Here is a 21,244-nt window from a genome sequence, read left to right as displayed (position 1 = left end):
CCTTCTCACTGTTCATTTCAGGGCTCTGGGACATAAAGGTCATTACAGGACATTCACTGTATGTGAACTGAAGCCATAAATGTGACATAGAGGACACTTTACATTATGCTCCCCGTGGTTTGCTGTCATTACCAAGCAGATTGATGGAGATATTCTTTCTCCTCTTCTGTCCTATTCTACCTGTTGTAAGGCTGCTGATGAAAAAAAAAAAACTATCATGAAGTTAAGCATTGTCTTTCACTGCCCACCTCTGGCTGAAGACGGGAACACCATGCTGATAGTTTTTACTGTACAGCCAAATAGTAAATCAGTAAGAGAGTGCCCTCTTGTGGAGCTGTTTAAGAAGTGCCAAATTTACAAAAACCCTCCATTATTAAAAAAAAAAAAAAAGCTTTTATAAGTTATGATGTATATTTAAAAAAGAACTTTTGAAAGCAGAAATAGAAAAACAGAGATATCTGCTTGCTTAGACTCCTGCCTTTTTATAGTTCTCCAAATAATTTATTTTAGCCCAGAGAGCACTGTGGTCAGTGGAGAGGAGGTCAACCATAGTCACACTGCAAACTGAAGTCTACCTGGTCCCCTAATAATACTGTATAATTACAGCATGATTTTTTGCTTCCCTCTAAATGAGCTTAAGGTACAACAGAACTCTGTTACATAAAATATTAGTGCTTAGTTTTTGCTCAGTACTCATTGTCATATGATAAATATTTAGAGAGAGGAAAAAATGACACCAAAATCTGAAAATGATCAATCTGATTTGTCTTTGAAAATACGACCACACTTTCTTTTTATTTTTTTTCACATTTGGAATGAAAAGTTGTCGAATATTAAAAATAAACAAATAGTGGAAACACTTCTTCTCACATCTCATGGCCAATGTGATAACTTAGTAAAGTCTTAGCAGTCTCAAGTTGGCTAACGGTTCAGGCTTGTGTGAAAGATTGGCAGTGAAACATTTAACAAATGAAGAATATTGTTCAAAACTGCTACAGATTTCTGGATTTCATCATCTCAGGAGCACAATGTGATTAAAGGATTCAGAGAATATCAAAAAATCTTTGTATACTACCAGTAATCACGGCTAACCAATTGTGAATGGCTGAAATAGTGTCTTAGAACTCTAGAGCTTGGAGGAGGAAAACTCTTGTGACCTTATTATTGGATCACACTGTGGACCAGCACCATCCAGCCGGTCATCAGCTCATTTGAAGGAAGATTTACTGAAATACAGATACAGATCTGGTAAGTAGACTCCAGTGAAGCTCCATATCAGAGTGGAGTGAAACAATGTTAGGAAGTAGGAAGGTTCTCCTTGAGTCTAGATGTTGGTGGTGGTCAGGAGGAGATGGATTGGACAAATGAGAGTGTAACAGGCAGAATGACAGAAAAGCAGTGAGATTTAAAGGATGTGCAACAGAGGTGGGCAAGAAAATGAATATGATAACAACAGAACTGAGTTGTGCAGTAGTAGCTCAAACACAGATGGCAGATGAATGAACACAACTCGTCCTTATTGATCTTAGGCATGAGTTTCATGAGTGAAAGTGTGTTCATGCACATAGCATGGGTGACTTGCACATCTCTCAAAGTCTTTATATTGCTGAAGGACATATTCAGGTTTCTGAACAACATAGCATGCTGCCATTGGCGACCTCTTTTTAAGAGCACGCTTTCCTTATATCAGAAAGTCAATGCCAAACCACAAAAACAGTTGATGTACTAAAGTGGCCTGTCATCCACTAAAAAGACACTCTGGGAAGTACCAAACTACTTGAAATGAAGTCTCTTTTGTGGGTGTATTTTAGACTTCTGTTTCCTGTGATGTCCCTTGTGAAACAACATTTATTTGACTAGGCTTGATGTAATTAGTAAATATAGTATTTCCCAATCAGTGGATTCCAATAAGCTTGTAAAAGGACTGAAAAGACACTTTTCATTATGCTCACCCTGGATTTGTGGTTTCCAGGCATTTGGTGGAAAGTTTATTTCTATTGTGCTCTCTTTCTGCCGTCCCTGCATTTGTAATTCAGCTGGTACAGAACAGGTCACTTCCCAGCATTGGCAAAAATAAGCAATAATAAAAAAAAAAAATATCAGTATCAGGAAGGCTTTCACTGTAAATCGGATAGCTCAGGATTGATGTAAAGACAACTTTATTAGTGACTTTTAATATTTACTTTGAATTATTTTTTTTATTTGTGCTTCACCAAATGGAAACTTGTGCATTATATAAATAAATACTTGATTATGATCAGGTGCTTTATTTTTTAATTTGCTGACTAAAGTTTCAGCTGATTAATACAAAACCTATTCTTATATCATTTATATTATAACAAATATATGGACCTTTACAATTTAATGCACTCCGTTTTCTGGTCTTACTGACCATTCAGAGCACTTTGATTACAAATCACATTTAAGGGAAATTATACTGTACACAGCCTTCATTCACACCACATTCATTCTAATTCAGAATGATAATCACTGGTTAGCCTAACATCCATGTCTCTGGACTAAAAATGTCAATGAAATATGGATGAGTTTCATGCATCCATTCCTTTTATCCATCCAGAAAGACACACAGGCACAGGGAGAACATACAAACCACGCAGAAAGGCAAAATAGGAGCTTTCTTGTTGACAAGGTGACAAGGCACTGTTGACGAGTATCAATGGCTTTTGCACAGCTGAACTCTCAAATGTGCATTCATCTTTGTTATGATGGCTTTATGCAGCCTAACCAGATGACGTTATCCATCTGCTTCTTCTGCTTATGGATGTTCTTGCTTACAGTCTGAATCCATTCTTCACCTTCTTAGTCACCCGAGGAAGATATTCTCTTTTCCTTTTATGTCGCATTAATGCGACATACAGTTCTTGCCTCCGGCTCAGGAGGCAGAGCAGCTCACCCGCTAATTGGAAGGTTGGTGGTTCGATCCCTGGCTGCTCCAGTCTACATGCCAAAGTATCATTGGGCAAGATACTGAACCTCAAGTTGCTCTAGATGCGTTCATAGGAATGTCATTGTTAGATAGACATGTTGCATAAAGTGCTTTGAGTGCTCCAGCAGAAAACCGCTATATTAGAACCAGTTCTTTAACCATCTACTACTCCCACAGGTTTAAATTAAAACGTTTTTTAAGACCACAGTTTTCAAAGACACACTACTCTGTCGAAAAGCATTTGTGGCCAAGATCCCTCCTGAAACGGTGAGGTCACTTGGATCCATTCCTCCTGCCATCATTGCTAAATCTGAATCAAACTGGCCTGCTCGAGACTTTTAACTGATCAAGTGAGCTGCTGTGAACATGCTCTTTGCCATCTAAGAGCACTTCATGGTTGTCAAAAAACAGAAACTTACTTGAGCACTGTGACATAAACCCAATGAAGACAACATTATGGTAAACAAATGCACCATTTTCTCTTTCATTCCTTCTTTTGCATTTCCATTATAACAATAAACACAACAGGAATAAGGTCAATTTCAACACAGGGAGCATCAGAACCTTCATATTTTCACAATTTCCTCACCAAATTGTGCCTAGTCTGCATCAGTTTATGGTGGTCTTTCTATCAACCAAAACACAAATAAGAAACAAAGCCACAGGGACAAAACATACTGGAATACACTGCAGGGAAGCTGCAGAGCATTCGGGATCACTTTCTCACACTATTTACTCTTCTGTCCTCTTTTTGCCTGGTTTCAGGCATGAAATCTCACCTGGAACATTGTGATTTCTTTCTGACATCATTAAGGAAAGTAAGCTGCTGAATAACGCACGTGTCACCTGTATGCAAATTATTTTTATCTAACCTTGTATTTAAATAACTCAGACATACTTCTGCTTATGTTTAAAACTTCCTCTACATTTACAGCATATCACACTTAACTTTGTTTTGAAATGGTTTCTAGGAAACCTAACTATATATATGTATGCATATACTGGAATGGGTGGCACTGCTCATGAAATGCTACCACAAAGAATCATTAATACTACCAACCATTATAGCAGTAACGGCTGGTAGTATAAATGAGCAGTAATTATTATTCGTGTTTTATATCTGTTCTTCCTTATGGAAACATGCACATACTCTGCATATTCCTCTCTTATTTGATTGGGCAACCACATAAAAATCAACACTCAGCAAAGAAAATAACACTTTTTTTTTATGTTTGTGTCATATCTTCCAGAGATACAAAAATGTACAAAACATATATTGCAAGCACAGTGCCCTGTGATTGCATAAGACAGAATGCACATGCTCTAAATCAGCGAATTGTCACATAGATTTACAGTATTGGGTTTGTGCCCTGTGGCTTTTTCCCTGCCAAGACACATGTGACCTGATGAAGCAAAAGCCGGCAAGATCCGTAAAGGGAGAAAGACTATGTGCCTCCGTCAGCCTGTTAACTGTGAGCGCCACCAGTCTCACAACCATTTCTCTCTTTGCCCTCTCTTAGAGCTTCATCATTGTTTATAACAACACGCTGGTCAGTACCAGGCTCTGTTTGAGCTGGAGTCTCATTAGTGAGGGTGTTTTCGTCATCCTGAGTATCAGAATCAGCGTCTTTGGACTGTGCGTCTCCTGTGACATCACTTGTGCGATTAACAGGTATTTGAGTGGGAATGTTATGTTCAGGTGGCTTCAGGTGAGTTTGTAGAGTGTCAGTAGAGCTGCTGGAGTCTGACATGTCCTCCTTGGCTGTATCGAAGGACTCCGTGAAAATGCTTTCACTGTACGACTGACTGGCGATGGTATCTGTCTCAGAGCCAGACACATCCACTGAGTCAGGAAGATAGTTATGGTGGGTTTTCCCATTAGCACCTAATCTAAGATTAGCGTCTGTGCATCTGTTGTCTGATTTCACGTGCATCCTACGAGTTCTTGGAGCCAAGTCATCTTCATTCGTCACACTTTCAGGTATAGAATAAAAAGAGGAGCTCGACTTAACCAAATTTTCTGTATATCCCACGTCAGCATCCAAGTTCTTTTCCATATTTTGGACAGCCTCTCTATCTGCATCATCTTTGTTTTCCTGTCCAACAGCAGTGCCTTCCAATCCAGCCAAAACTCTCTTCAGACTCTGGGCTCTGTCTCTGTAAACTTGGCACAGCTCAGCATCGGGCATGTGGTTGCCATGGATCTCGGCCAGCTTCATGTACACCACATACAGAGCCTCAGGGTTAGCTTGGTCCTCAAGTGCTGCTGCCAGAGCCAGCTGGAAGTAGCCCACTGCATCAAAAGCATCCTGTAGAGCGAGCACGCAGAACAGAGGTCAGAGCTGGTCTCGTCAGAATCAAACACATAATTTCCACATTTGAAGGTTACATCGCCACAAGATGAACCTGAAAGCGATACTGTTTCTCAGCCAATGATTAAAACATGAGCAGGTCATTTTGACGTATAGAAAGATAAAGCTTACATTTGCCATCAGCTTTGGACAGTGAAATCGATCATCGCCAACAGAAGAAGTAATTTCTCGAAAGTTAATTTTAAAAGAAGAAAAACAAGAAGATTTTTAATACTGCCACTAAATCATTGGTTAAAGTGTAAAACAAATTACAGTGTGAGCGTGTGTGTTTCTCTTAACAGAGTAATATTAAATACGCCTGAGTCAGAACGCACTCTTATTATATTTTCCTTTCTGGGATGATTTTTTCCATTTCTTTCTGAGAACGCTGACTTCAGCGAGATGAGGGAGAAAAAAAAAAGGGGCGGTGCGGTCGCTTCCCCACACCGGATCATTTTAGGAATGTGCTCTCTCTATCTTTCCCAATGCAACACTGTAACTGTGTCCCTTGTACCTTGAGTTTGTGTAGAGTGAAGTTTCCCAGCCTGCAGTAGACCTTGGTGTAGTAGCGAGCCTCCATGGGGTGCTGTAGGACAGGCGGACTCAGTGACAGCGACTTCAGGTAGTAGTTTTCTGCCATCTCATACTGCTCCAGACTGTAGTAAATTGTAGCTAATCGATGGTAAGCACTCCTCTCATTCACACTCACTCCTAAAGCAAAAAAAAAGTCAATGTTTTTTTATAAAGTATCTTGCCAAGTACAAATACAACACTGTACCTGGATTGAGAGGATTATTACAGACATGAGGCTCAGGCACGGCTCAACTTTGTACCTGTTTTGCTGGCGACCTGGACAGCCAGTGTTGCATACTGCAGAGCCTCCTCGTGCTCCTTTTCATTCATCAGCAGGTCTGTGAGTTTACTTAACAATCGAAACTCTGAGTGGATGTCATCGATGCTCCTCGCAAACGGCAGACTCCCATCCTGAAAGCAAATATAAGTAATTTTACTGAGAATCCAAACTTTCTACAGTTTGTTACTGAAAAAAACAAAAAAACCCAAAACAGTACACTTGAAGTATCCTTTTACCCTGTAGAACGGCAGTGAAGCCATCCGGTTCCTGTGACCTTTAAAGTAAACATCTCCTGCCTCCTCATAGATGCTCATGGCAAAGTGAGGGTCATTCATCCTTAAGGCTGTCTTTACTGCTGCCTGAAAAACAAACAAGCAAACAAAACAAATACGACAAGACACAAGTAATCAAATGTTGTCATTTGATCTTATTTTATACTTCATAAGTAAAAACATTAACTGCTTAGTAAGGGAACCGTTTGCTGCTCAGGAATGTGGAATATCGACATTCCAGGAATACCAGATTTATGAAACAACAAAAGGCACTGAAAGGAAAAAGTTCCCTCTACTACTGTACACACACCAACACTCCTCACCTGTAAATACATGTCAGCCAACTCATCCTCATAAACGAGATAATAAATGCGTCCGACCTGTAGCCAGGTCTCAGACTCTTCCTCTTTCTTTCCCAGATCGATAGAAATTCTCAAGCTTTGTTTGGTGTAGTCGAGAGATTTACGAGATGACCTGCACAGAATGCACGATTAAAAACCATAAAATCTAAGACACAAATGTTAGGTTACAGATAGAGACAGAATCATAGAAATGAGACGCAAATCTTCACCTCTCATCGTTGAGTGTGAGGTAGAGGCTACTGAGCTTTTCCAGATACTCCCCCTCCAGTCTCTTATCCTTCAGTTCTCTGGACACTGACACACAGTGCTCATAGTAGACAATGCTCTGACCATAAAGCAGCATGTCAGCATACAGTCGGCTCAGCACCTTGGCCACCACCATCTGACCTATGAAAAATTCAGATCAACATAACCAGCTAATCATACTGGTCATATCTTGATTCCATTTTTATATTCTATTTATAGTTACGTAATACATGTGGGCTTAATGGACAGACTACCTGCTTGAATTTTAATACAAAGTCCTCTGTTTACATGCAGTTTGTAGTTAGTGTGCACGAATACATGAACCTAAATGCATGCTTGAAGGTGCCATTTTCAGTGGAGGTACATTACAGCAAGTTTCATGGATGAACTTGTACTTACTGTGTAGGTTTTTGGCATGTAGTGCAATTAGTAACCCAATTTCATAGCATGCCCTGATGTCCTGACTCCGCCCCCTGTCTTTGTAGCTACGCCCCAGCCACAGGTAGGTTTGAACGTGCTCCTCATCTGTCGGGCTTTCCCAGAGATCCCAAAAAAGGCACATGGATCTAAAATAAAGAGAAAATAAGATTATATCAAAACTAAATAATCCTATAGACGCTAGATTTGTTTGATCTGTCAAAACTTAACTGTGGCAGATTTATCAAAAAATGTCAAAGATCTGACCTGACCAGGAAGCGTTCTGCAATCAAAGACGCCCCCGCGTCCAGTGCCAGACACCCCAGGTTGGCAAGTGCCAGGGCCTGATTCCTTTGGTTTCCATTTTCTCTGGAGATTACCAAGGCAGAGTGGAGGTGCCATCCTGCCTCTGGGATGCGACCCTGACGCCTCAGACACAAAGCCAGCAGGTTATGGATCACACCTCGCTGAGTGGGACTGTCTGTTCCCTGCAGAAAGATGCGAAGGCACGTATTACCCATGACATTCATGTTTGTTTAGACATTATTCACTGCGAGTGTGTCATTCTTCACCAGTTCATCACTGGTCACTGTACCTGTAGTGATGTGAGCAGTGGTTGTAGAACACTCTGGGCCTTCTCAGCCTGGCCTGTCAACACCAGCAACCACCCAAGCAACACAGATGCCTCAAATCCCTCCTCCTCATTGATGTGGCCTCCTTTCTCCACAGCTCGTTGAGCACAGTGCAGTGCTTTATCAAGAGCGCCGTACTGCTGGTAAACTGAGGCCAAGCCCAAACACAGGTCCCTTTGGATCTTCATGTCATCCCCGCGCTCGGCTATTGCCAGAGTCTGCTGCAGGTAAACTACGATCTGAGCAGGGAGCAGTGAGGTTCCTTCCTTCCAGCAGGGGTTCAAACGAACAGAGTTCCTGATAAATAATTCAATCCTCTGAAAGACATTGTGGAGAGAGTGGTCCTGTCTCGAATCCAGGCTCAGCGAGGCAAGTGCTAAGTAAGGCATGTATTTGCAGTGATAGAGCCAACTGAGGAGCCAGTTGAGATCCAAAGGAGCTATCGGTTGCCCGTCGGCGGCAGACAGAGTCAGTGAAAGAAACTGGAGCCGCTCGACAAAAGGAAGAGCGTCATCGCTCTTCTTGAGTAGCAGGAAGAGGGTGGACATGAGGTAGCAGATACGAGCCTCCAGGTGCTTGTCCACCATCACCACCGATCTCCTCAGGAGCACCTTGAGCAGTTCGACTTCATCGGTCGATGTGAAGGAACGACAGGGGAGGCATAGGAGCAGGGCGCTGGCCTTCTCCAGAGTCTGGGGCAGCTTGTCAGTCATGCGTTGCTTCAGGTAAATAGCAGTGAGGTTTGTGAAGAGGGCAACGAGGAGCTGAACGTCAGAGAAGCTGTCGACACTGACGCTCAGAGCTTCCTCGTAGTATACACGTGCCTGGGGAGAAAAGATTGTAGACTGGTGTAGATCGAAAACAAATATGTTCCGCCAAGTAAAACTGCAGCAAAATTTGGTGTTTCAAACCTATTTTCATTTAAAACATGCGACAAATAATTTGTGCACTTCATTTTATCTCTCTCCACACTGCAAAAAGCATCATTATTATTATTACAATATTATGTAAATGGTAATGTGCTCTATAGTGTGGTGTCTTGTTACAGGCTAACTTGCCTTGAAATCTCTGTTTAGAAAACACTAAAGTATGTAATCATACAACCTACAAAGCACACTTATGGTAAATGCAAATGAAAAAAAAACAAAAAAACAAAAACATGCCTGTGAGAACTTTAGCTTCCTGGCACATAGTCTCCCCAGGAGAAAGCATGCCCGCCGATGCGCCCAGTGCATTCCCATTCTCTTGGCACACTCTCTGACACTCTCAAGGTGACCTGACAGCTCGTCCTCAGTCTTGCCGCTGAAAGTCACCCACAGGAAGGAATACTGCAGGTCATATAGGGGCAAGAAAGCATCCTGGGGGTAAAAAACAACAAACAAAGGGTTTTAGAGTTATTTTAGGCATTAACCGAGTTAACAGGAGGGCAAATGTCCTAATGAAAGTCAGACACAGGAAGCTCAACATGGATAAGAAAGAAAGACTTGAGTAATGTAATAAATGAGGCAGACCTGGAAGTGTTCCTGGTTGAGTAGAGTCAGTGTAGGGTCACTGCTCTCTGACTCCTCCCCATCCCAGCTGTTCTCTTCCAAGAAAAGAGGAGGATCTTCCTGGAACTCGTCCAGTTCTCTGAATGTGTCATCCAGGGTGAAGGATAGGCGCTCTCCCTCTCGTGGCAGAGGGTTGAGAGAGTGACAGAGGGACAGATGAGGAGAGGAGCGAGAGAGCGATTGGCGAGGGGACGACTGGTGGGTGGGTGTGACTCCACTTCTCTCTGACATGATGCTTTGACGAGCGCTCGTAAGGCCTTTAAGATCTGTAAAGACGACAGGTATAATCATAAATCCTTTCTCAAGCTGCTCAAAGGCATCAGCATCGTAAACGTCAGGTTTCTTCTTAAAAAGTCATTACCATGTTTTGGCCGACTCCTAATGTACATGAAGTCGGTTTCATCCAGCCTATCTGGAAACACACAAGGTAAATCAATTCAGCATTGATTTTCCAGCTGGAAGCACAGATGGAAACTATCTTTCCCAGAATAAATTACAAATACCGCCGCTATTTAGGAAACAAACATGACTTGTATTTCACTTATGCCTCGATGACACGATCCCTCCCTTTTCCCCTAGCTAATTAAAAGTGCAACATTTCTCAGCGAGCCCAGTCATTCCTTTACCTAGCCTGTAAACGGAGCTGATGTCAGTCGAGAAAAGCCTTTCCAGCAGGCCGCTGTCGCTCAGCTCAGAACTGCAAGGGTTAACCTGAGCAAGGCTGGCTTTCTCCTCCTCGGTTAGAAAGACCAATTGTCCATCTCTGTGTAACGGAAACAAAGGCAGCATTATGATTATCCAGGCCTCATCACCTGATCCGCCCTGTCCAGACTGTGAATCCTCGAAATAGGATTTCATAAAAGATTAGCAGAAGACTGTAAACAAGACATAAGGAATGTAGATGGTATCGCGATAAAGTGATTTTCAGGTGAAGCGTCACATGTTACAATGAGACCAGCTAGTTTAAGCCACTGCCTGGATTTACAAAAAAATAAATAAAAAGGCTTTCTTACAAGGGTGCAGTATTGAGAGGCTTGACGTGAGCTATTTGAACAAAGCCGCGGCATCCAGTTGAAGTGTGTCGTCCTATGAAAACACCCAGGCTTCGGAGCAACAGACCCTGGATCTCCACAACGTCACCTTGGCTGAGCGGGAGCTCATCTGGTCCCACTGGGCTGTAGTCAGCTACTGCCACACAGGAGCCAGTCACTGAGGCATTTAATGAGGTGAAGGGCAAAAGAAACAACACTTTTAAGCACACTGATTAGGAATTTGAGGGTATATCAGTTAGTTACGCAGTTACATTTCAACAGGCACTGTGGTTACAGTATGCTGTATGTGATAGCAAAGCTTTACCGATAGGATGCTCAAATGGTTCCCTTTCTGTTTGTGAGCATCCAGCATAGACTGGGTACTTCTTCAGGAACCACCTGACCAAACAGGAAGTATAATTTAACAAATACTGTACTCCACATAGGTGAAGTGGTCAATTTGAGGAACAGATAGCAACTTACTGATAGAACGGGTAGGGCAGGGGCTGCATGGCAGTGACTGGCACCATGCCGTGGTTTCCAGTGGTGAGCAAGGTGCCCTCCCACATGTCATCCTGCCCCGTGTCCCTCACCACCAAGAGGTCATTCTTTTGGAACGACAGCTGCTCCTCATCCTCGTCATTGTCGGCTCTGGTGAACAGCGCCTTAGCAAAGCAGGATCCTGGAAGGAGACTGATTTTTAGTAGAGAGAATCAACTTCGCTATTCCCCCACCCGAAACACAAAGAAACACAAAACCCATCTTTAGTCATTGCTTATGATGCTGGTAAACGTTACTGCACTTAAGTTCAAAATCAGCAAAATTGCCAGAGTTGCCGCGCCCTCATTCAGTCACTGGGAAAAGATGGATGTTTTATAACCTGGCCCATTAAGTTAATGTAATTTTCACCACTATTTGCCAGCATTGCAGTCCTATTATGCATTCCTATGATGCATTTTGCCTGAAGGATATGTTCAAGAGAAAGAAGGGATGTCTGTGCCGCCCCGGCAGGAGGGAATCGATACACATTCATGGAGGAGAACAGCACAGTAAGTTGTACTTCATGTCGTTGTCTAATGCATTCAAACAGCAGATCAAAGTTGGGATTTTGGTTTAACAGTAACTCTATAAACCTGATATGAATAAAAGTGTGATTATAATGTTGACTTGATTAAAAGTGTATCGTAGTTTCTAAATTAGTTTCCGCACAGCACAAAAGTGCTTCCACTACATATGAGGCGGGTCTGTTCTACAATTTTACTTAAGCTATGTGAGGCAATCTGTTCATTCAAGTCTTAATTGGGGTCACAAAGAAATGGATTAAAAATAATGGGATCAAATCACAGTGAACTCAGTTAACATCCTATAATTAACTACTTAAGTTCAAGATTACTCTGACAATGACTCATTTGACTTTATCTTTCTTTTTTAAATCTCATTATGAATCAATAGATTAACATTTTGAAATACAGGCAGCAGCTTTAGAGTCTAAAGTATAGACTTCGGATCACTGATTTACTGACAGGATCTCATTTCTATTTACAGATGCTTAACCTTTTCCCTCCACCTGTTATCCCTGTGCAATGCCAGGCCTGATAAAACAAACCCTTACATTTCAGTGACATGAATTACTGCGCTTACAACACTACTGACCTTCCTGGAGTAAAAGTCCAAGGTACAGTGTGGCCAGATGTTCCTCATCCACCGTCACACTGATCTGCAAGTCATTGAGCAGCTCTGGGTCCAGCCAGAATGACGGATCGCAGAGGAAGTTTTCCAAGCAACGAGCCACATAGCCTGGGCAAGAGCACATGCAGCACCAGATGAAATACTACTGCTTATACTCATGCCAACCAGTACTATTACTGTGATGATGGCACAACAAAGACGAAAAAGAGAGAATACAGACATTGAAATGTCATCCAGAAGGTTGCTTATTAGTCCTACCTAGTGCAAGGTATGTTGAAAACTTCCAGATTTCCTCTACAGTTTTGAATGTGAGTACAAAGCTATCCTTCTCAGCGTGGACAGAGACCAGACGTGCAGACAAGTCCTGCAGAAACAAAGTCTCACGTTACAGTAAAAAGTCATTAAGCCATCTCTATAAAGTGCACATTACATGTACAGTATATAATACTGCGTAATATGAACTCATTATATGGTAAAAACATACTACTTTTTCATTATTATATCAGACAGTTTAGAAGTGTAGGAAAGCTTGTGTGTCGTCTTCATCATAGGGACTCACTTTGAAGAGCTGTATGACGTCCTGGCTGTTGCTCTCCACCACTCGGAGTCGTGTGCGTAGCGCCTCCTGCAGGGTCCGGTCAGAATCTGCACTGGAACGCCGTCGTCCGGTGAACAGTAGCACGATTTCTAGCAAGAGGACAAAATGCGCTCTGGGGTTATCAACACTGAGTTTAAATTGGTTATAGCAGTGAAATATGAGGAATATAAAGAATTAGCCTTTTCTACTTCACTTATATTGTACTCAAAGTGCTTTATTCACGCACATTCGCATTGTGATGAATGCACTGGAACACTTAAGGTTCAGTATCTTGCCCAAAAATACTTTACAGCACAGATTGGAGCAGCCAGGAATCAAACCACCAACCTTCCAGTTAGTACATCGCCCACTCTACCTGAGCTACAGCTAACCAGGAATAAATATGGAGGGCATTTTAAATCCTTTTGTTCCACTATTCAGAGTATCTCCAAAAAAGTAAAACATAAAACCGAAACCGGAATAAAAACACATCATTTTCATAAAAAAAAAAAAAGCAAGATTTTGTCAAATATTTTCTTTGAGAGCTTATATTTCAGGAAGATGCTTTGTGAGCACAATGTGATTCCTCAGAGGAATAACAAAGCTATTAGGCCTTTTACTGGACACTCAGTGTGGCCATTTAAATCCATTTGAGAGGAAGAACCTGAGGGAAAATGATGGATGAAGTTAAAATGCTGAGTGAGTAAAACATTAGCAGACGGGGAATGTTGTTCATCAGTATGCATAAATATAATATGCATGGGAAACGATCCTGTGTATGAAATTAGTTTAGCAAAGCTTATACGAAAGCAGGTTTTCCAGTAATAAGGCAAAACAATCCAGGCAAATAATTCGAGTAAAAGCGCCACAAAGTGTACCTGAAGAGAATTTGTCTCCAAGTGACACGGTACTTCCTCTAAGGAAGGCCTCCTTCCTCTTCTTCCAGTAACTGTCAGGCTCCACCGTACCTTCACCTGATATTACTATTGCAACATCCTCCTCTTCACCAGCACCTGAAAGAGGAAATAAAGTCATGAAACAGTTCCTGAATCTTAGATCTTAAAATTTAAACAAGAAGAAAATGAGGAGAGGAAACTCAGCGTACTTTTGGTTAAGGCAGTGTTTCCTAAACAGCATTTCACATTTGAGGTGTAATCGAGACGTGGATGTTGTATGTGGAAACTATTTTATCAAAACAGACAACACAAGGGCTTTAAGAGTAGATTGCTACTGCAATGCATGTTCCAGACTGGCATGGAGATTAAACTGGGAATGTTACCAGATGACACAAGATAGCAATCGCTCTTTGCTATTTACAAAAACAACACACTGCAGTCTGTATTTGAACAGGATGAACTCATGAATTTAAAAGTAGTTTCTAGACTTTCTTTCTAATATATCCACAAAAATCCACAGTAGTCCGTCAACTGACACCACCCATCCTATCTTCCAGAGCCGGATGTTGTAAGAAGTGTTTGTTTGTCAAGTTTTTCATTTTATGCTCAGTTTAAACTCATTTGCTACATACTTTAGTAGATTACAGCTTTAGACATATCACCAATTACTCTAGCACTTTTTCTGTGCCAGCCATTTAATTAAGTAAACAGGATCTTAATCATTTCTAAACCTGCAGCAAGCTGAATGGACACGCTTTTTTTTTTCCTCAGGAAAGTTGATACGGGCTGTCCCTGGTTTGTTCCATTGTGCAGGGAGGATATCCCAAACACTTCCTCTGCTTGAACACGGCGCAAGCAGCACCGCTCCTTCTCACATGAATGCTGATGACTTATTTGTACTCTAAACGAATCGGGCACTTAATAATGTTATGATTTCAAACTGATTCCAAACATCCGGCTGTTTGGTGCAACATAGCTAACACACCTTGAGTCATGATGTCATTTCCTGGGAAGTGTTCATTAGCTCCACCGAGAGTATATGGCGGTTCCCTCCATAGAGCATCCAGTTCGGCAGGAGAGATGTCTGGAAAAAGAAAAGCAATGACAATACTGAAAAAATTGAATTGTGTCTATGATCCTAAGCAATACAGAGTTAAATATCACAACAGTAATAGTCTAAAAATTTGGGGATACATGCATAATGTACTTTCTTTGATCCACCACTCCTGCATCTACTGGTTAATACAAAGCTACAGCCAGCAGTCACTTAGCAATTAGCTAACCTATCTTTAAAAAAAATAAATAAATCAAACAAATGTTGCTTATCAGTACCCCAAATCTCATTACGATCCTCATTAATCACCTTTTTGAATACTTATAAGGTAGACCATTTCCTGGCAGGAAGTGTTAAAAAGTAACCAGCAAAGAATCCAGGAAGTTATTTCATTCATATCAAGGTTCATTAAGGAGGGTTTGCAAACTCAACAAAACAAAAAGATATGAGTTGAGTTTAATATTTGCTTTTAGTCCTTTAATATATTTTTAGTCTTTAAGTCAAGATCCTCCTGGGTGTAGCTTTACCTTACAGATGGAAGAGAAGGATCTTCTGTTTTTTTTAAACAAATATGTTTCTGGGTGGGGAGAGTGCTGACATCACTTAGGGAGACGGAGGCATACTTGAGCTTTTTCGTTAGTTTGAGGAGTTGTTAAGGGTATACACGGACGTTAAACACACACAGGCCGAGCACGGACACACAACTGCACTGACATCATTAAGACCTCCAGGCTTACTCATACACACACACTCAGCTGCTCTGCCCCTGACTCCTCAGAGCACACATTTATGTCACCGTGGTCACAACATCAGACGCGATTTAAATTTTAAAAAGGAAAAAAAAAACTGTAATAATTCCGATTAGAATTCCACTTTTTACATGTGTTGTCAGTGCAGAACCACAAAAGAACATCATTATCTTGATGCAAAGCATTCACAAAACAATGGGAGCACACAATTTAGTAACACAGTATGCAACATGACATTATGCCTAAGAGGACAAAAGCCTATTCTTTCCATTCTACAACACGGAGGACAGTTAGCACCACTGGGACTGCTTGAGTCAACACAAGCAAAGTCATGCAGTCACAGTGCAGAAACACACCATGCCTCCCCCCTTTTTATTTTTTATTTTTTTTACCTTCTTGGCTAAGTGTATTACCCATGTTGTATACTGATTACTGCTCCTGCCTATATGACTGTAGCAGTTGCTCATGGCAGCAGAGCACAGAGAACGGAGTGGGACCGACCTGTGAATGAGGAGAGGCACAGTTTGATGAGCGGTCCGCAACAGGAGGAGCTGAGGAGAGGTCTGCAGCAACAAGACGCCATCTGGCCCAGGAGTCGGCAGCTCCCAGAGATCAATGCCATCCCATCAGTTCCTCTCAGTCTCTTTAACAACAACAACTCCCTCTCTTCCTCTCTACTGGACAATTCCCGGCTCCCTTCCTATTTCTGTACTCTCCTTCCTGCCCTGCTCAGTCTGTCTTCCCACCAGTTAGGATCTGTCTCTAATGTCCCCCCCAGTATTAATTTCTCCTTCTTCTCTATCTGTCTGCTTCTCTTTCTAATATTTCTGTGTCTTGCTGTCTCCATCTTCCCCCTCCCACCAGTCTTGCTCTCTCTCTCCAGTAACTGCCCAGCCAGTCAGTGAATGCACAAAGCACTCTCTGCGATTGGTATGAGTGTGTAGGGGTTGGGGGGGCAGGCCTCAGTGATAGCGTTCTTATGTGTTGTGTGTGTCAGTGAAAATATGCACAGAATGTGTGTCACATAGACAATGTGTGTGTGTGTGGTGTGTGTGTGTGTGTGTGTGTGTGTGTGTGTGTGTGTGTGTGTGTGTGTGTGTGTGTGTGTGCGCGCGCGCGCGCGTTTGTTGCTGGGATAACGTATTGCTGATACACAGTAAGGTGATTCCATAGAGGGACAGGCTGCAAGGTCAGTGCTAAGTGGGGGTAAGAGTTTCCTGGTGACACAGGTTGAGGATCAGTTCATCTCCAACACAGAGTTTAACCCAACTCAGCTTTCTACCATCAGATGGCAAAGTGATATGACAAGAGCACCACAGAAAAGCCTCTTTCTACAGTGTGAGGTCACTGAGAAAAAAAAAGGCTGAATGCTGAAAATAGAGATGGCGTGGTGAGAAGATCGTGATAGACGCCATTGTTCTCACTTATGAGACACCCCTGATAATTAAGCGCATCAAAGGGAGGGGAAAATTAGAATAATTGACCTTAGGCGACCCATTACCATCAGAGAGGGACACGGTAAATAATACAACAATGGCTCCATTGAGAATGTGAAATTCTCTCCATTCTTAAAACATATATAAAAAACACAGTTACCCATACTATGATTTTCTCTTCAACATGCAGAGTATAGACAGAAGTAGTTATAATTGACAGTGTTTATGTCAATTATAACTGCTAAACATAAAAGCTTAATGGTAACTAATCACTTTCCTATTTTTAATCTCTCTCATCCATTTTCTTAACCACTTATCCAATTCAGGGGCAGACACGGCTGGGGCCTATGTTGGCAGTCCATCACAGGGCTAATACAAAGAAACAGACAACTATTGACAGTCCCATTCACAACCAATTTAGAATCACCAGATCACCTAAATATGCACGTCTCTGGACTGTGGTATGAGGCCAGTGTGCTCAGAGTCAAGCCCGACTGATATAATATGTTTAAGATCAATAATGATAAGATCGAATCCTGCAGGGTTTTTTTGTTTTTTTTGCTCGTTCAGACACTGAAGCATACATTTCCCTAACATTTGTTACCTGTAGTTACCCACTAACGTTCTGCACGACTCTACTCAGATCAGCTGTTATTGGTTTTTTGTGGCGTTCCAAATGTGTGTTCCCAAAAGGAAACTTGCAGAATGCCTTCTGGTGGAAAAACTATGCAACGTGAACACTCTTAAAATTGTTGATTATTATAAAATATTATTTATAAGCTGTTATAAATGCCGGTATTGTTAGATAGCCAATACCAGCTGATAATATTTACCCGTCAATAAATGGGTCAGGCTCTACCAGAACAAATCACACAGGGACATGGAGAAGATGCAGATTCCACACAGATCAACCACAGCTGACCAGTCGATCTGGTCAGCTGTGGTTGATCACTGTGTATTATCAGATAGGAGGTAGAGAAGTCTATACAGGGACTTTACATTAATTTAAAAATTACTGAAACTGAAATACTACAGTAGGTTTTACAGCAAAGGGTGTTTCCCACAAAATCAATGTGCACATATCTATACTTATCTATTCCAACATTTTAAATGGAAAGTGAATAAAACTACCAAAAAGTGTTGAATTGATGACACAAACATCACATGCCGTAAAAATAAGCTTATATGGAGAGTAAACCTGAGTAGAATTATGCATTTTGTTTTTGTACCCGAACAGTATCCAAGTTAAACTTTGAAAACGTATCTGATGACTGCCGGCAGACACAGCAAATTGCAGATTACGCCGTTAACCGAGATGGAGGGGCCAATTGATGTAATGAGGTGATAGAAACAGCTGATGCCTTACACGCCTCGTGTCAGCTACCATCAGATGCAATCACTGATGTTGGAAAACAAGTGCTTCCGCAAAATTAGGCGATGCAGAGGCCTGATATTCTTGTCTGTAACTGGTCTCCTCTTCTTCATGACTGAATCTTCGCATGTGTGCCTGGTGAGACAGAAAGCTGTAAACAAGCAGGAGCCATAGCAGGGAGTATCCTGACGCTCTCTGTACAGCCCTGCTTGTTTGCCATTGTTCAACAAATATCCAATCTAATAAACGCAGACTGGTCTCCAAGCTCATATGTGCAGTCACATGCACAGAGCATCAAAAGCTAACAGCAGCTGTCTCCATAAAACCATAGATACTATCAATAAAAAAAGGTAATTTGATTATACAAGTCACATAAATCCTCTTTACCAAACACCTTTAGATAAAACTATTGTTTCCTCTAAGCGGCAGTGTTCAAAACCCTTCTTCTGAGTGAGGCTGTCACACCACTTCACTAAAGTCTCTTATAAACAATGCTTGATTGCTGACTTGTTAAGCCTCAGACACATCATGCATTGCTTGTAATAACAGGGGCTGTTGTAACTAATGACCACATACCTTAAACAACCTCCCAGTCTCCACACAGTCTGAAGCCACAGCCACAGCCTGGTACACTATTGTGACACTCTGTGGGCCATGACAATAACATCTAGCATAATGAGAGACATATGGTGTGATCAGCTGTGTGTGTGGCTGCGTCCAACTGCATGACTATGCAGGAGATGTTTGAGGTGAGGTGTCTCTGGGTGTACAACGTAGGCTGGTAGACGGCAAACATGTGGGAGAGGAGTTAGCAGAGAGAAATATGAGACAGGGGTTATGAGCTCTAAGTTTAGACTATAACCCCCTGTTAACTCACTCACATGCCTGTGTGTCTGGGACGGAGAGAGCTCCCTGCAGGGAGATTCCCACAGTTACACAGAGACATTTGGATCCCTTAAACACACACTGTGGTGGATCACTGCAAAATGTGGTGGATAATTTCCACAGTTCATTACAGTCTGATTCTAAGAAGCCTTTGGATTGCCGCTTAATTGAGTTTTCTGACCTTTTGGAAGAATCTGTAACTATTTACTGTCAAACGATTAGTGAAACCGAGGAACTGAAATCACTACTTGGCAGCCACTGCTCATTCAAACGTTCAGAAAACTGTTTACCGTTTTCACTAGAGACTGACAACAGCCTCATGGTACAAAGTACAGCAGCGACTGCCCAACGGAATAAAGTTTATGACACCACGAAACTTAAAGATCAGCTAAAAGCACATTCTTACCTCTCTGTTGGCTCCAGCTCTGTCTTTTCAGTTCATTCCTGGTGTGCGTGGCAGAACGTATCTAATGAATGTACCGTGAGCGGTAACCGGTGAGCTGCGCGTCATGACAGCGGCTCAGTGTGCTGTCAATCTCCGCGGGTGAAAGCAAAGGAAACAGCGAAAAAGTGTGGAAGTGAGTGAGAATGTGGGTGTATGCGTGGGTTTGTGTGCGTGCCTGTCGCTTCAAAAGCGATCCGAAACAGCGTGCCACTGACCGAGGAAGTTTTTTCCCCTGTAACTCCTCCTACATTTACTTTGGGGCAGTCGTAGGGCCTCATTTTCTCTCTCTCTCTCTGTTTCTTCCCCTCTCTCACCCTCATGCATAAAAAAACTTCCTCTTTCTGTCAGAATCTGGAAACAGGATCCCACAGAGGACTAAACCGAAAAGAGGTCAGGTTATAAATATATCCTCAATCTATCTTCTCAAAACTATTCAAACCTGTTGCACGATTACAACATTCTTCGTAGTTAGAGTACCAGATGCACAATAATAAATACTTTCTCTCTTCCCATTCTACAACACCAGTCTCACCAGCTTGTCTTGCTGCACCACTAATGATGTCAGACGTTTAGATGACTGAGTAATCACCTGCTTTGTTTTGGGTTTGTTTTTTTTCTCTCTCTTTGTATTGTTCAGCACATACCTGACAAATCACTCATCTTCATTACAAAGCTCCTGTTTTTTTTCACAGGCCTGCTCAACAAGTCCACTGAATGTGGGAAATGTCCAGAGTGATGCCTGGAAGTGTGAAATATTTATCCTGGCGTGCTGCATGACACTACAAAAACAAAACAAAACAAAAAGGCACAGCAGTGACCTCTTGTCATTCTCTTTCTGGGCTATGCATCTCTGTTATGCATATCTGTGTGTGCAGTGATAATAAACGCCAAGCCGGCAGTGCTTTGGTCTGCCATTTTTTTTTCCTGTTTCTTTTGCGTGCTTAGTTAAATATAAACTCTGGAACTGATTGTGTAGCCCCAAGTACACCACCACTAAGTCACCCTGAACACACAACATCGTCCCTGTGGTGCTCATGTGATCGTGCAACTGGCTATGCAAGGCTGGAGGACACAGACCATTTATTTTGCTCTGCTTCCAATAGTCTGAGAGTGTTGGAGGGGAGGGGGTGAAAGCATTAAATATCAGCAAATTACAAATAGCCAGGAATAAGTAGAAACAAGCAAGCACAGCGTTGCAGGATGAATAGTAAAACACGGAGTGGGTATGTGCACTTTCCCCTTGCCATGTGAGTGGACAAAGGGCAAGGATTGTGAGATTTAGTGAAGAATGCAGCACACTGCTGATCAGTGCTACTGATAGTGGACACATGGCCACGGTGCGAATGACAAACAAAAGACACATTATAGCCATCTGATAAACAAATGAATGATAAGGCCAAAAACAACACAACCACACAACCACACACACACACACACACACACACACACACACACACACACACACACACACACACACACA

General features: G+C 42.0%; 1 protein-coding gene across 3 annotated transcripts; it reads right to left on the bottom strand.

Moving 5' to 3' along the window:
* Positions 1–200: 200 nt before the first annotated feature.
* sh3tc2 (SH3 domain and tetratricopeptide repeats 2) lies at positions 201–19,954 on the bottom strand. 3 transcript variants are annotated; one of them, XM_005916447.3, is made up of 23 exons: positions 19,726–19,954; positions 16,019–16,127; positions 14,809–14,907; positions 13,806–13,940; positions 12,910–13,037; positions 12,609–12,714; positions 12,315–12,458; positions 11,145–11,343; positions 10,987–11,060; positions 10,644–10,839; positions 10,257–10,393; positions 9,992–10,042; positions 9,592–9,896; positions 9,244–9,438; positions 8,044–8,904; positions 7,716–7,936; positions 7,431–7,597; positions 6,995–7,172; positions 6,747–6,897; positions 6,388–6,510; positions 6,132–6,282; positions 5,813–6,009; positions 201–5,256 (listed from the first exon to the last, which is right to left on the bottom strand). In XM_005916447.3, exons 2-23 carry the CDS (start codon positions 16,041–16,043, stop codon positions 4,414–4,416), a joined length of 4,686 nt encoding a protein of 1,561 aa, XP_005916509.1. In that variant the 5' UTR covers positions 16,044–16,127; positions 19,726–19,954; the 3' UTR covers positions 201–4,413. The 3 variants fall into 3 exon arrangements, with proteins under 3 accessions (XP_005916509.1, XP_005916510.1, XP_005916508.1); XM_005916448.3 differs by lacking the exon at positions 16,019–16,127; XM_005916446.3 differs by lacking the exons at positions 16,019–16,127; positions 19,726–19,954 and adding an exon at positions 16,128–16,663.
* Positions 19,955–21,244: the final 1,290 nt, after the last annotated feature.

Source organism: Haplochromis burtoni, unplaced genomic scaffold, assembly GCF_018398535.1.
Source record: "Haplochromis burtoni strain Fernald_Lab_line unplaced genomic scaffold, NCSU_Asbu1 Contig_19, whole genome shotgun sequence".
NCBI classification, from domain to species: domain Eukaryota; kingdom Metazoa; phylum Chordata; class Actinopteri; order Cichliformes; family Cichlidae; genus Haplochromis; species Haplochromis burtoni.
This window is presented reverse-complemented; position numbering and strand designations above follow the sequence as displayed.